At 30.2% G+C, this 16237-nt stretch overlaps 1 protein-coding gene across 1 annotated transcript; it reads right to left on the reverse strand.

Moving 5' to 3' along the window:
• Positions 1–431: 431 nt before the first annotated feature.
• LOC134235917 (receptor-type tyrosine-protein phosphatase epsilon-like) lies at positions 432–15149 on the reverse strand. The gene is given in 25 exon segments (XM_062718092.1): positions 432–598; positions 1047–1182; positions 2054–2211; positions 2343–2468; positions 2602–2736; positions 3044–3117; positions 3557–3650; positions 3798–3938; positions 4148–4283; positions 4544–4582; positions 4584–4669; positions 4780–4908; positions 5268–5365; positions 5505–5541; positions 5638–5711; positions 6689–6776; positions 7091–7290; positions 7437–7510; positions 7641–7749; positions 8138–8275; positions 8646–8810; positions 9884–10465; positions 12023–12100; positions 13570–13827; positions 15050–15149. Coding segments are annotated over 25 exon segments (3327 nt in total). The 3' UTR covers positions 432–526.
• Positions 15150–16237: the final 1088 nt, after the last annotated feature.

Below are 16237 nucleotides of genomic sequence, written 5' to 3' on the forward strand. Positions count from 1 at the left end.
TAAGCTTTAAAGCCTTCAAGTTTAACAACCTGTAAAAAATAATGTTCTTTTAACTAATAACAGAAACCTTTATATCAAGAAAAAAAAGATATACATCTTTCTACAAAACTTATGATAAGTACAAAAAAGAAAAATAAACGATAATTTAAAGAGGTTTTTTTCTTAGCCAACGGTTTACAAATGATCATATCACAAAAAGGTAACCGATAAAAATAAATTTAGATGAAGAGTTAGAAGATAAAATAGTTCCTAGTAAATATCAAAATGAGAATACTATATGTGCTTAATTTCTAATAAACTATGACTAGAAATGTCTTTTAAATAACGCTAAAAACAATGATAGGAGAAAAAACGTAGATATATATATATATATATATATATATATATATATATATATATATATATATATATATATATATATATATATATACATGCACAATAAAATACTATTTTACAAATATACTTTTTTCATTTTATCAAATTTTTGTTTGCAATGGTCTTCTAAGTGTCTTTCAATTCTTTTCTTTTAAGAATTGGCATACACATTGTCTGTATTTAGAAAATCAGATACTGCTTTGAAGCAGAATTCATATTCTTTCTGAAATAAAACATATATAAAACAAATTACGTCGAATTCATAATTAATGGTACTTTTTTTTATTTTTACCTTGTTATTACATGAACATCACACCAGAATTAAAGTTATTTATAAATGATTTAGAAGGAGTAAATTAATTAATGAAACTCGAATAATACAAACATAACACAAATCGTACTTTATAAAAATGAAATCTTATATCAACCAGCAGAAATTATCACAAAATAATGCAAGCTTGTACATGTGTAACATACGAATACCTACCTATAAGATGAATTATCAAAGATAAATCAAAGTTCAAAGATATCTTTATTTTGATAAAACAGTGGTAAACTGAATTTAAATGTACCTTTGTAGATAATTGTTGTATTTAATTTGTATAAACATGTATATTTCGATAGGTATACATATTATCCATCATTCAATAAAAGTTAATGATAAGATATACCTTTGTAGATATCATTTCCGGTCTTCTACACTGTAGTTGCTGTACTATAGTAAATATGTCCACCTCATCATCCTGTTGTAGCTGTTCTATGGCGTTATACACAGCAATAAATACTCCACAGCAGGTTGCACCGTCCCTTTTAAGTAAAATAAAGAAATAAATTGTTTTTGAAAATGACCTACAACAATGTGGTATCTATCTCACCAAAAGAAATTTGACTGATAGTACATAGATAGTTTTCGATAGTCCAGAATTTAGTGATAGTTATTTCCCGTTGGCCGCCATACTGGAGGTCCAAGTGATCTTATTCCTTCATTAAAATTTTTATATTTGCTATTTTGAATTAGAAATCATTATTTTTCTGAAGTATATAAATTTTGGAAGCCTCTTTTATTTAAAAAAAAAATTTTATTAAAGATTTTCCACCAAATATTTCTGCTACAACCTCTTAAACTTGGTAAGACAAAGAGGAAAAATCACCGAGTCGACCTCCAATATGGCAACAAGCGGGAGGTAACTTTCGTTAAATTCAGGCCTATCGAAAACTATCTATTTATTATAATTATTATCATTATTATTGTTATCATCATCATGTACTTAGAATTTTAAGGTTAACTGTACCCACTAAAACCAAGAAAACAAATATCACCTTATGTTCTTGACCTCCGAATTTAAATCGTTTTTTTTAACATTTAATTTTTTTCATGTGTTTTTCTAATGAAAGAGGACAACTTTAATAGATTTAATTTGATTTTTTAACTTTTTACATTTGAATTGACCCATATTTAATAATCTGGAGGCTTGGCTCCATCTTTGAATGATTAAAGCTTGGGTTTTAATATTTTATTTATTCTTTTAGACACTGTACTTAAATAAAATGTCTTTTCCTTTGAGTTTTTTTTACTTTCATTTGTATGAATTCAACCTTCACAAAATGTGTCTGATTGGGCATGCAAAACTTCCTTTGTTAATAAATGCAATACATATACCCAAAGCCGAGAATTTACTTTGATATCACAGTAATATTTCCATCCGGGTGATATTTCCGATCAAGGGTGAATTGCTTGATGAGTTTTGTCAAACCAGAAGTTTCTTTCGGCAGTGCATCATCGGAGCTCCAATTTAAGCATTCAAATATCTGTATTTCATGATTTTCTGAGTTTTCCTGCAAAAATACGTCTTTTTAAAATCATTTGTTACATGCATACCTATGGTAACTTAACTTTACAACATATTGATATTTCAACACATATAATTGAATAAAAGTCTATTTTGAAAATGTAAGTATTAATTTACCTCCTTATTCGTAATATTTATAATTATTTTTCTTATCTCCTTGGTCAGTGATGTCTCTGCACCCTTTGTGATTGTATAGGGACTTAACATGACAGGATTTTGTTTATCCTCTACCCAGCTTTGTAACTGAAATAAGAATCATAAATATTGAATTTAGAATTTTATTATAATGAGAAATATCATTAAAGAGAACGAAAAAATAACTGGAGAATCAAAAATCGAGCTATCACCAAAAATGATTGAAAGATATTATAATTACCTCTTTCACTTCGGATAATGGGTTTAATGAAATAAGAAATGCTGACTCGTGATCAATTAGCAGACGAACAAGGTCTATGGCAGCACCAGATACTGGATATTGTGCAGATATAAACTCCTCAGCTCGCGTGAATGACTATATGCCAAGAGAGTAGATACATATGGAAATGTAAATCTGACGAAAAAGGCACAAAAAAACGTAACATGTTGACAAAATATGAATATATAAATGTCAAAAGATAGCACGTAAAGAACGCAACATATTTATCACATATTATTGTATCATTGGAATTTTGTTCTATGATAAAGAACAGAGATAGTTTTCAAAAGTTATTGGACATGATCTTTGTTATATTCATTAATAAAAAAACTCATAATATATACATGTAAATACACCATTTTGCATCAAAAGATATTCCAAATTATGAAATGTATGTACGTACAGAAACATTCACTGCATTGTAGTACGACTCTCTACCAGCAACATGAGAAGTCAGATACACCAGATATTGCTCAACTGTAGATAAAAGAATCATAAAGATGCATTTAAAAAATAATCTTCACGATTAAAGTTTAACTTTCTTAAGCAATGTTTCTGCAAAGAAAAAAAAATAAAAAAATAAAAATAAAGTAGTGAACATTGCTGGTGCAATTGATACCGTATGTGTATTTTTTTTACCAATACTAAAGATTAGCCATGTTTCATTAATTTAAACGATAAGTAAAGTGAAAGATTTTTTTAGTCCTTAGAGAGGTAATAATATCTTTAAACAATAATGTTTATGCAAATTGTAAATATTAAGCTATATTACATTTTAGCAAACTCATCATTATTGCTAAAGATTCCGCAACTATATCAACGCTTAAATGTCTCTGTATATGTTAAATAAGCATAAACAAGTTCACATGGCTAAAACCTGAAAAAAGCGAATTCAAAAGAGCAGTTTAGGACATACCTGGTAATACTGATTTTGTAAAGTTCAGTTTTGAAAATTTTTTTCCACTCTTGAAATCATGGGCATCATATCGTGGTTTTAAGCTTATCAGTTCCTAAAATTTAAATGAAGATCTATAAGGTATACAAATTGTGCATTGTTTAATTTCAACTGCAAGCAAATACTTTTTTTGTCATCTAAACATCACAAAAGTTCAAAAGATTGTCAAATATAGCTGCTTATAAACATTGTGTTTTCTCACATTGAATTCATTGGTTAGATGTTTCTGTGTATTTGTTCTGTTGACATCTCCATAATGGTGGAGAAATTCGTCTTTCTTCTTATATTGGGCTTTTCTTCTGAAGAACTCGTACAAAGCATGGTAAAGAAATACGTACTGGTCCTAGAATGAAACAATGTCAAGTTATTCTCTTTACTTCTGTCTGTGTATATTTCAAATTCAAACTAGTTCAATTAGAGAAAATATTCTCTCTCTGTATATATGAAAAATGCATTTTCAACTCCATCCCTCTCTATTTTTTATTCAAGATAGAGCATTTAATTAAGAATTTCAAATTATAATTAAAAATAACAGTTTCTTTGTTTACATACCACATTCTGTATCATGGTCATCCTGTCTTTACGCATGGCCTTGACATACTCTATGACATTGACCTTCCCCTTGTCCTTGCCAAACCTTGACAGAACGTCAAGGGCAATAAATGTCCCGGTTCGTCCTATCCCCGCACTGTAACACGTTTATATATGAAGAGAAGAATTACATTGGTTTTGAGCAGTTTATCGATCAAAAATAAAAGGAAATTTCAAATTTAAGTACTTTCTTAAAGAGTAAACCGGTAGAAAAATATATAAAGAAAAGTAAAGCTTCTTTATCTTCTTCTAACTAGAAGTAACTACATATTTTTTTTCAAAAGTACTGAAGCATTTAATGAAAATGATACACGTAAATTGGGCTATTGATATACAACGTATGTCCTTAGTAATTGCCTGCAATGGACAATAATTGGATGCTGAGAAGGTTTGATGGAAGACAACCAAATTCAGAGGGTTGGGAGTCCCGTGATCTGGCCATCGTGTGTAATGATACTGTACCACCGTCCTTGAACCATTGACCTTTAAATAAGCATACACACTGCTATTAATGTATGATGTACATCAACCTTAATGAAATACATGAATTTACTTTTTTCCTTATGCTTCATGTACAGTGTATTTCTCTATACCCTCTTTTTCCGAACAGTCATTTTTCTCTCGACGAAATATGCATATACTTTTTCTTCTACCAAAGTTACGGAAAATGGATTGATTTCTAGATTCTTTCCTTCATCTGGCCAATATTGGTGACATTTCACCTAAAAGAAGATTCACGATAGAAATAACTTGCATACATAAATTGATACAGTTTTAGGACTAGAAAATCTTTCAAACTGTGATTTCAAAACCTGGTTAAAGAGATTTAGTTGACAAAACTGAGGATTAGAATTTTCCATGATAAGATATTTTCCTTCAGGACTAGAAAATCTTTAAAACTGATTTCAAAACCAGATTAAAGTAGATTTTGTCAGCAAAAATGAGGATTAAAAACTTCTATAATTAGAAATTTTTCTTTAAACAGTGATTCAAGTGATGACAACTTTAAAAAGAATTATATTAATTTGAATAAATTACTTAATATACATTGTACTTCAATATATAAAGTTATACATGCAACCTTTGGTCCCTCAATAAGGTTGGTCAACATAACGATGTATTCCACATGTTCTTGCCAAACCATTCTCCAGTAATCAACTAAAGTGTTTTCACGTGGCCCTAAAGGAATATAGTAAACTTTAATTGAAAGAAATATTCAAAGATAAAATATTCTTATTATGCAAAGGAATAATATAATTTTTAAATAAGTTTGGATAATATTTTTTTCAGATGGATATTGAAAATTTGATTTTCTTACCTTGGCAAGCTATAAATTCTTTTCCCCCCTCCACATTCTAAAACACAAATGTTACAATGCAATTAAAATAATATTAAGTTCACGCTATCACAAAAGAAAAAAAATATTAAAGTAAATTATATGTGTTTATTACCTCGATATAATTTGCGTTGATGTAATCGTAGGTGAAACCATTATCAACTTCTAAAATAACGCGAGAATGATCGTCTGTAAAACAAAAATGAATTTCTATTATTGTTGTTTATTGCATTAAATTCACATACTATTGGTGTCTATTGATTTAAATCACATACTATTTTATTGAAGGTACCTATAATTCATGACATGGTAATTATCATACTACTTTGAAAAATAATTAAGAATAAAATGTATTCAATATATTGATTGATTTTATATTGTTTAACGTCCCTCTCGAGAATTTTCACTCATATGGAGAGGTCACCACTTGCCGGTGGAGGGCTACAAATTTTGTCCTTTGCTCTGCACTCAGGACCTTTGAGCAGTGAGGATCTTTTTCGTGCCAGCACCTACTGCGACATGGGGCCTCGGTTTATACGGTCTCATCCGAAGGATCGGTCTCCACGTCCCACAGTGGGACTCGAACCCGCGGCGTAAGGATTGACTCCTTACTTCGCGACTCTAGAGCTCTAACCACTGCGCCACTGGGGACTGTATTCCATGTAAGTTACACTTGTAACCTATCATATTCACATTTTACAAACTGTTCTGATAGAACATTTCACGAATATAAAATATTTATGTATAATTTAATTCTGATTGTAAAGCGCTCTTGTTTTGGTTTTAAAATCAGTTTATTTTGAATATTCGCCTTAAACCAAGTCAGAAACTTGACTTGAAAATAAATTGTACAGAGTTAAATGGCAGATTTTATGCAAAATTGTGTTTTTTAAATGATGAAAATGAAATTATGGGGAATGCTTACCTAGTTAAACACCAATCTAAACATTCAAAACGCGCAAACTGTACAAAGTTTAAACCGTATACGCTGTGCAACTATTAAATGCATTCCTAGCTAGATATTAGAATAAAATGTATATTAAATTTTACTTTATTGCTTAAGAATTTTTTTAAAATTTTTATTCACATTCTAAAGATGAAAAAAATTGTTCATGCTGGTTCTAATTGAAAATAAAATCCTAAATTAAAAGAAAGAATAATTTTACATGGAAAAGTGGTTTTGAATCTGTTCCTGGGCATGTTTTCTGCTGTTTTAGCTGTTTCACAGGCAAATCTTTCTCCATAAGGAAGGGACTAAAATAGATAAAATACTGCTCAGTGATCAAAGGGTATTATGCAAAACAGTATTCATAAACGCTTTGAAATGAAAACAATGTAAATTGGACGTGTCACAATGATCAAAGAATAACTTTATCTCTGATAGAGAATGCTCATATGTTTTACTGGATGAAGTACTTTATACATTCTAATGCTGAAATGGAAAGAATTTTTTTTTTTAAAATACAAAACGAAAGGCTGAAGGCTTAGAAATGTAAAATTGTACAAAGAGAAAATGATAATAAGCAATTCAATAATCTTATTTTCACTTAAAATATTTAAGTACTGACCTTAAACTCCTTCTGAAATCCTTCCATTTCATTGGCTTCCCTCTGAGTGATTATTTTGAGTAGATCAGGCACAGCGATATCCTTAGCTACAGACAGATCATTATAATACACAGCCTCCTCGGGGTTTTCTAGCTGTGGTTCTTTTTCTGGGTCCTCGATCGGTACCGAAACATTTTCTATGTTTGTGTACAACTTATTTTCTGTTATCATAAAAAAGAAATAAAAAAAATAAAGGAACTGACCACCATTAAAGACGTGAGAAGTTTTCTTTCGAAATAAGATGAAACAATACAAAAGTATATTAAGATATATGGAAAATATTTGCATGTAAGAATATTTTAATTACCAGAAGATGGAGTGTCTTTCTTTTTATAGAGAACCATATCAGATTTGGAATTTTGATGCATTCGTCTTTTGTACCTAAAAAATCATACTGAAATTTTCATAATTCCAACAGAATTATACATTCTCATATAGTATTAGTTTCAAAGTTTCACAGATTTGGTTCCTTTATATAAATTATTGATGCCAAACAATATTTCAAACATACCTGAGAAAAATGACCACGATGATGATTAAAACCAATAGAGATAACGCAGCACCTAGTCCAGCACCGATAGCTGTAGTCGGCAAAGAAGTCGTGTCACTTACAGTTAGTTCTAGGAGAGAATTATTTATCATATGTAACACTATTAGGGGACAAATCTCAATTTTAATGAGAAAGTGGATTATTAAAACATATGGCGTCAATACTTAAGTGTTAAATTGATATGTGCAACTCAATCATGTCTCAACAATGTTTAGATCATAAAATATTTGTATTATATGACCAACTACAATAAATATTAACATCATACATATGTACATTTCCCTATTACTTCTAAAACGTTTTAAAAAGTCGTATCTTTTCAATCAAAGTTTAATTTCAGTTCACAAAATCATTTTTTTTAATGATCTATTGTTCCTTTATAAATTATTTTGTCATTTAAAAATAAATAGTATCAAAAAATAATTAGAAAAATATAAAATATATCCTGGTCAATGTACCCATGGAACATTTCTCGCCTACAAAGCCCCCCTTACATCCTCCTATACACGACCCGTTGTTGGAGACACAGGTTCCATTAAAGCAGTTTGAATTACACTGAGATTCACACCATTGACCATAATAATCAGGTTTACAAACTAAAAAAAAAAGAAATTAAATACTTAAATGCAATTTGTAATTAGTACTTATAAAAGCTGATCAAAATGACTGTACTATAAAAACACCAGATTTTATATCCAAAAATAAGTTTTAGAAAATTTATAGATTTTGACAATAATAAAAGTGTTTTCTAAATTAATACCATCACAGTATCGTCCCTGCCATCCTTTCTTACAAGTACAATTCCCATCGACTTGATGACAATCGGAAATACACCCTTGACTACAATTCTGAATACAGTTGGCACCAAATTTCCCAATAATGCAGCCAGAATTGCATAAGCCATCGCTTTTACTGCATCCATTTTTACAATTAATGTTGCATGTCTTATCACATTGGTTTCCATACTTGCCAGATGGACATTCACCTTCACATTCCCCAGAATATCTGTTGCACGCCGATGGACATGTTGCACTGCATCCCTGATCACACTTTTCTCGATAGAATCCACTCTTACACCCATACGTGCAAAAACCGGTGGCATTGTTGCATATCTGGCTGTTACAATTAACACTGCACAATTGTGAGCAATCAGTTCCATAATGAGATGAATCACATTCTATAAGAAATAAGCATCAGATTTAAGTTTTTTGCTTATGAACTAAAGCTATGTGCAAATACACGTATCTAGTGTACGTAATGCTCAAATACAGTAACTATTCATTGTTTTCTAAGATAGAGAATGGTTTTACATACCTAGAGACCAAGACTTAACCTAACACAGTCCATAAACTTAGGTCAATAAGACTTACAAATCTATCATTTTTAGGGCATTTTCTTTAATAAGAAAAACATTTTACAATGCAATTTTTTTCCAGATCTGAAGACTTTTACTTTTTGGACTTAAAATTATGTTCTGTAAAAAATACTTCAGCTTCATGCATATTCTTAGAATTGATATAATATAACTAGACTTTGTTCATCGATGAATGTCAAAAACATTTTCCTCACATTGATCGTATAAAATTATTTTCAAAGCTTTTTTTCAGCGTTGTTTCTTATATGCTTCGCCCTATGTTTTCATTTCCTTTTTACCTGAAGCTACGCAAAAAATAAGCAATAAAGATAATAACAGGAATTTTGATTGTATCAAAGAAAATCAGAACATTCTTTTCATTTCTCTGTATGTTATGAAATATTTCTTTGCTATTGAAACTACGTGTACAAGTATATTATCGACGCATTTTATTCCCATAATGGTAAGAACATTCTTAACGAAGCCAGGTGCTCAACAAATTACTTTTTTAATAACCACCAGATATAATTTAAATTTTGACATATGATATCTTTAGCTGTCAACTATCATTTAGCAAGGACACTTTTCATTACGTTTAATTTTAAAATTTATCATTTTATTATATTTTCATATGAAGCTCTTCTTCTAAAGGAGATTAAAATAGTTTAAAAATGGCAACCCTGGCTCTTTAAAGGTACTATCAGGAAGCAAATAAATGCATCAAATTATCTACAGTCTACATGACTCCTACAAGCGACAAATCAAGACATTATAAATAAAAAATTTAAAACCTGCGAATAGCACGGACACAATAAAAAACGGCAGACTAAACATATGTATAAGAACTTACTGTTACAATTATCCCCTGCCCAGTTTGGTTTACATCCACTACAAGTTCCATCTTGGTTGCAGGTAACTCCTTCACAGTTTTTACTACATGTCATGTTACAATACGAACCGTAAAAGCCGTTTTTACAACCATTACTGCATTGTCCATAAATCTGTCTACATTCCTGATTTAAGCAAGTATTTCTACAAGGTTTATCGCACCTTGCTCCGTAATAGCCTGTGTTACAGGGTTGACAGTTTCCATTTGATTTCTCACAAGAACCACTGCTGCAATTACCACAAAGACTTCCACAGTAGGGTCCATAAAACCCAGTTTCACATCCAATTGTGCAGATTCCATTGCCTTTGTTACATTTTTGTTCAGCACAAGGCCAATGACATTTTAATTCACATCTTTCCCCATAGTCCCCATCGTTACAGGAAGTACACAAACCGTTAATTCTGTTGCAGACTTTCCCTGGACAAGTCGAGGGACAGACGTTCTGACATCTATCTCCCCAGTATCCTTGATTACACCCTCGGGTGCAGATTCCATTTCCATTGCATTGCGTCTCTACGCAATTATTGCTGCATATTACCGCCGCTTAATAAACATACAACACATACATGTATTACATCCTTTAAGTAGATCAATTGCAAGACTGGAACATTTATACACAGAACTAAACTCCTCAGTGTTCACTCAACATTTTTTAAATGTTTTAAATAACAAATGTATACACTAAATGATTTCTTTAATTTATGGTAAATAATGCATATTTCTGTTCGACATTGCGTAAAATGCATGTAATCATCTCGACAGAATTTTAAGCCAAGTTTCAAGCACATGATCTCTCTCAATATGAAAATTTACATAAAATAATATACATGGAGTAAGATCACCACTCACTCTAATTACTGTAAGAAATCCTTTCCTTGTCGATACCATGTACCCATTAATAGGAGACTAGCACATTTGCTACCAAACCGTTTAAATTTTGTGGAGGGGCTGTTATTTCTTATCAAAATACCAAATGTCTTAAATGGGATTCAGAGCCCTTGATTTGATTTGTGTATCATCATACAAATGCCTTCTGGTCAATATCATTGGGTGTTAAGCACACTTTAAGGATGTGCAGACTGTTTGAGATATTAGTAGACAACCACGAGTACCAATTTCTTATCATTTTTTTGCCATTGAAGTTGTTTGTTTTAAGATTTCTGATACTGTTTCAGGACAAAGAAACACTCTCTTAACATGTGACGAGAAATCTTGGTTAAATTTTGTCCTATGCTTTTGAATTGTGACAAATTGGCGATAAAAATGAAGCAAACGAATAGAAAATTTGGTTGAATGGATTGTTATTAATTTTTAAATGTTATATATAGGACAAAGCAAACGTTAAACTAATAATAAGTAAAACGTGATAGAAGGATGATCTAGATATCAACATTCCAAATACTCTTCTGACTTTTTCAATGGTCATTATGCCAATATCGCGTGTTTTTTTAGTTAAACCAGTTGTTAAAAATTGATACTGGTCACAAAAAGATACTGATTATATAAAACACGTACCCTTATTTACATTTTTATTTTTTAAATAGATTGATTGTCATAGGAGATTGGTTTTCATCTGTGATAATTGATTTTCTTTCGACAATTGTTGGTTATAATAATTAAAAAAATATTACACCGTTCTACCATCTAGTTTTAAAATAAATACGTTTATTAGAGTGAAAACTTAGAAGTTATTAAGTGTATGCTTCATGAATTTTTATTATTATGCCACAAAAATAGACTAAATTTTATACCTCGCCTCCACTTCCATTTTTTTTATTTTCTTTAATAACTTTTGAAATGTCTTTTAAAAATCTTTTGAAATGTTTGTATCATAGTAGCAAAATGTTTTGAAATTACGTTATTAAGTCGACTCCATACATAAACAGTCTGTTTAGAGTTGACTGTGGTTATAAAAGGGTCCAATAACAACAACAAAAAAAACAAGAACTTTTTAAGAGCATTTCGCGTCTTCACGATATGTAACTATTCATTTGGATAGGAATAACGTAATGGAATAGGTTCATAGTAGCTGCATAATAAAGGTATGAGAGAAATATAAAATGTTCAAGAATTTCATGTTTGTTCTTTAGCACTACTTACGACAACCAGTTACAATGTCACAGTTTGCACAGCCTCCGCAAGACAAACAGTTTGGACCATAATAACCGATATCACAACCTGTAGAGTAAATTTCGGCATCAAATAAGTTCAATTAAATCTCATAAAATGTCTTCAGGAGGATTATCCCTCAAATGTTATTCTAGCAATGATCAATCCTTTACAAAACCTTTGGTTAAATTAGAAATGTTTGTTACAAATAATCCTTTAACTTCCGACACAAGGAAATAAATCACATATAAATGGACTTATTTAAAATATTTGATTTGTAATCATTTGAAATTAAAGGCATTTTAATTACGTACTTCTTGACCACCTTTTGTAATTTGTGCATTTTTTACCGCAGTTTTTAACTGATTTTGACACAAATAAATCCCTATGAATTAAACGAAAACGTAATCAAGCTGCAGAATCTAAAGGTCGACTGAATGGCAAATACATTTTAGTGACCTTTTAGTTATCATTCAGTCGCATCTTTTTATTGAATAATCGGCTTATTTTTTAATTTGATAAAAAAAATCACTTTTTCCTGGTATGCAAATACCAACGTTATATTTTATTGAACTCGACAAAAACATTAATTTCTTTTCATTTCAACGAGTTTTCACAGTATACAAGCATTGTATTGAATGAGAGGGGGCTGCCCTTCCCCTTTACTTTTCTTTCTAAGAATACATATTTTGCTCTCCTTTCCGATAGCTTGCTTCATTTAATTAATAATAACACTGAGAAATAGCTTTCCAAAAAGTTTTCCTCACTAAGCAATCTATATTTAAAGAACATACATTATCAGTATGATAATTCTTTCATTTTTGTTGGAGGGTCAGTCAAAAACACTTTTTGCATTAGAATAAATAAAGTTTGAGAATCAGGTTTTAAGAGTACTTAACACAAATAAAATTTTGATGCATTGATTTTGCACAAATTTTTAACCTTATATTTTTTTTTATAAAAACATCCCATTATAGTTGGTAAACATTATTCAGGTCAACAATTTGAATGTGAATCTTTGAGAAATATTTGTGATCCTGAAAAAAAAGTTTGTATTATTCTTAAAAATAAAGTTTAATTTATCTTTTCTCATGGAGATATAACTGTTCATAAATATTTTATCCAAACTAACATCATTTATAACATTTTTCCCCATTGATAACCTGCTATATTTTTTATGTGTTATTTAAAAATTCATTTTTCTTCTCTTTTCCCAATATATAATTCATAATATGTCATTATTGAAATTAATATCATTTCTTCTACATGCTCTATTTTAAAATGACACAACACTTCACAATATTTGCAGATAAAGTGAATAGAAGTCCTGTATTCAAAATATTATTTATTTGTCATTACCCCCTTGTCATTTATGGAAATGTCGGACTGTTTCAATCACGATCTATGCCTCTTACAATATATCTTTGCGTTATTCATGGTCCTCGAAATGTTTATTTTTTCTTTAAAACGCATTACTGTATTCGGCAAACTTCAAATATTAATCTGTAAAGGATTAAAAGGCAATTTCTATTCCTTACCGTAAACTTTAACTTCACATATTTCAAGTATAGCCCCTGTGATCCAATATCTATTATCTTCAGGAGCATCATATCTTGTTCTTATTCTGAGGTATCTGGCTGTTCTTTCACATGGAATATTCTGTATGTCTGATGGTATGCGGGAATCTGGAGTGTCATCTTTGTAACATTGGAACCAATCTTGTATAGCAGAGGAATTTGACACTTCTAAGCTGTATTGTCGAAATCGGTAAGGTTTCCAGTCGTTTGCAAGGAGTCCTGTAAATCATGAAATTATTAGGGTCTTTTCCTTCCTTTTAAAATTAGGAGCAATATTTGAAGAACAAAAACAGTCATTTAGAATGATTAATACAATGTAGATGTTAATTAGCTTTGGTGGTCATCCCAATATTATGCGTCTATATTTTTTTTAAAAAGCTATCGATTTTTTAAATTTTGATGGTTCTAAATTCCATGTATAATCTCTTTATCAATTGTCCTCTCATTGACTCCTTAACTCATCCAGTTCATCACTATAGTGTACAAAATATACAATTATTTGTTTGATTTGGTCCCCAAAGGGGACAAAAAAAAAAGACGAGTAAAATAGGTGCAAAATGGCAATATGTGATAAAGATTCTGTGAAAGTCGCATCAAATTTCATTCATAGGTATATTAGGAGTTGGGGATAAGAAAGGTATCCCAAAGCATAACAGACGACATCCCGAGCCTCCGATAAACAAAATAGTTACTTTGAGAGACGATACTTAAACACACATCTTTAAATTTCAGTTTATCTTGGATCCTCATCTTAATCAATTTAACTTATTCCTTAGTATACTACGGAAGCCCAATAGTGCAAACCAAAAATAAATTAAGAAAAACGAAATTATTAAATAAAGAAAAACGAAATTATTTAATAAAGAAAAACAAAATATTAAATAAAGATAAACGAAATTAATATATATAGAGAAACGAAACTAATATATAATGAGAAACGAAATTATCAAATAAAGAAAAACGAAATTAATATATAAAGAGAAACGAAATTAATATATGAAGAAAAACGAAATTATTAAAAAAAGAGAAACGAAATTATTAAATAAAGAGAAACGAAATTAATATATAAAGAAAAAACGAAATTATTAAATAAATCACTTTGTTTTTCTTTATTTATTAATTTCGTTTTTTACTTTTAATAATTTCGTTTCTCTTTATATATTAATTTCGTTGTTCAAGTAGAAAACGGAAACTAAAATACGGAATTTATAGATGTGCATGGTAAGGGCCTGAACCAATGAATCATTCCATAAAGCCCACATGTTATAAAGCATCACCTCGAAACTCTTTACGCCTTATCTCGACATTACAAATGTGTGGTGGAAATGAAAAATTAAAGAAGATATAAATATCAAATTAACAAACGTCGAAAAAAATATGTGCACACAGCCTAAAATTCCCATTTCCGTAAACAATTCATAAACTATTCAATTTTGTTTACGGGAAGTTGTTGCTGTGTCATATCCCCACATCATTGTTGGAGCCTGTAAGCCTGGACTTAGAGAGGATGGCTGTTTCTGTTTGCATAGAATTAATGACATTTCAATTAATCTCGTGAATCGCGAGAAGTTCAAGACCTTGAGTATCGTTTTACTGAATTCCCACTTAACCTAGCGTCCTCTCTGTGTACCCATAAATCTTAGGTTGTTGAAACTTATTATAAAGAGAAAAATGATTTGATTACTTTGTGGGATTTGTTTTATGCAAGTGTGTGCGTTGTTTGTTCACAAATATCACTAACTAATAAATACAGATTAAGAGTTTGTCATTTCGAATATGTGAAATCAAATTATATAGTAGTTAGTCATACACTACCACTGACTTGTAAATAGTACAGATTGAGAATTTGACATTTATTAAGACCAAGAAATCAGAAGTGTTTTACTTTATTTCTAATATAGTGGGCAATCATTAAAATCTACTTATTGTAACCACTTTGACTTGTTTAATTTTTTCACTTGTTCTTTTTAAACATTTTTTTACAATATCAAACAAACCCACAAAGTCCGATCAGTAACGTATTATTTTACGGAATTTTCTTAGCATGTACTGTAAAGCCATGGGTATTTCCTAAATGTTAAAAATTCAACAGTACATAACAACGGAATCTTAACCTTCACGTTTATCTTAAATATTTGTGCAATTTATTAGGATAATTTCTTTAATGTTTCATTTCCAAAGTCATTATTTACGTGTCCAGATTCATTATTTGCTGATCATCAGACCTTTCGGGCAGAGGGTTAAGAAAGCTAATGATATTAAACGAATTGTTACAGTCATTATTTCACCGAATTACTGGCCAATTTATCAGACTGATTAAAGTTCACATTAATCATGTTAATGCATGATAAAAACACAAATCTAAGCATATTACTATTAGATACCAAAGGTTAAATTCTCCCCCATTCATGTTGTAATGGTTGTGTATTCGATATGGGAGTCGGTGAGTGCAAAGGCAAACAAAATCAGGTCTAACAGACGCGTGCTCTAATGATTTATGGGTTCAAGCCCTCACCATGCACATCTGTAAATTCCGTATTTTAGTTTCAGTTTTCTACTTGAAAAACGAAATTAATATATAAAGAGAAACGAAATTATTAAATAAAGAAAAACCAAATTAATTTAAAAA

The sequence above is a fragment of the Saccostrea cucullata genome, unplaced genomic scaffold (genome assembly GCF_032062105.1).
Source record: "Saccostrea cucullata isolate Sc308-1 unplaced genomic scaffold, CSIRO_AGI_Scuc_v1 ctg8474, whole genome shotgun sequence".
In the NCBI taxonomy this organism is placed as follows: Eukaryota; Metazoa; Mollusca; class Bivalvia; order Ostreida; family Ostreidae; genus Saccostrea; species Saccostrea cuccullata.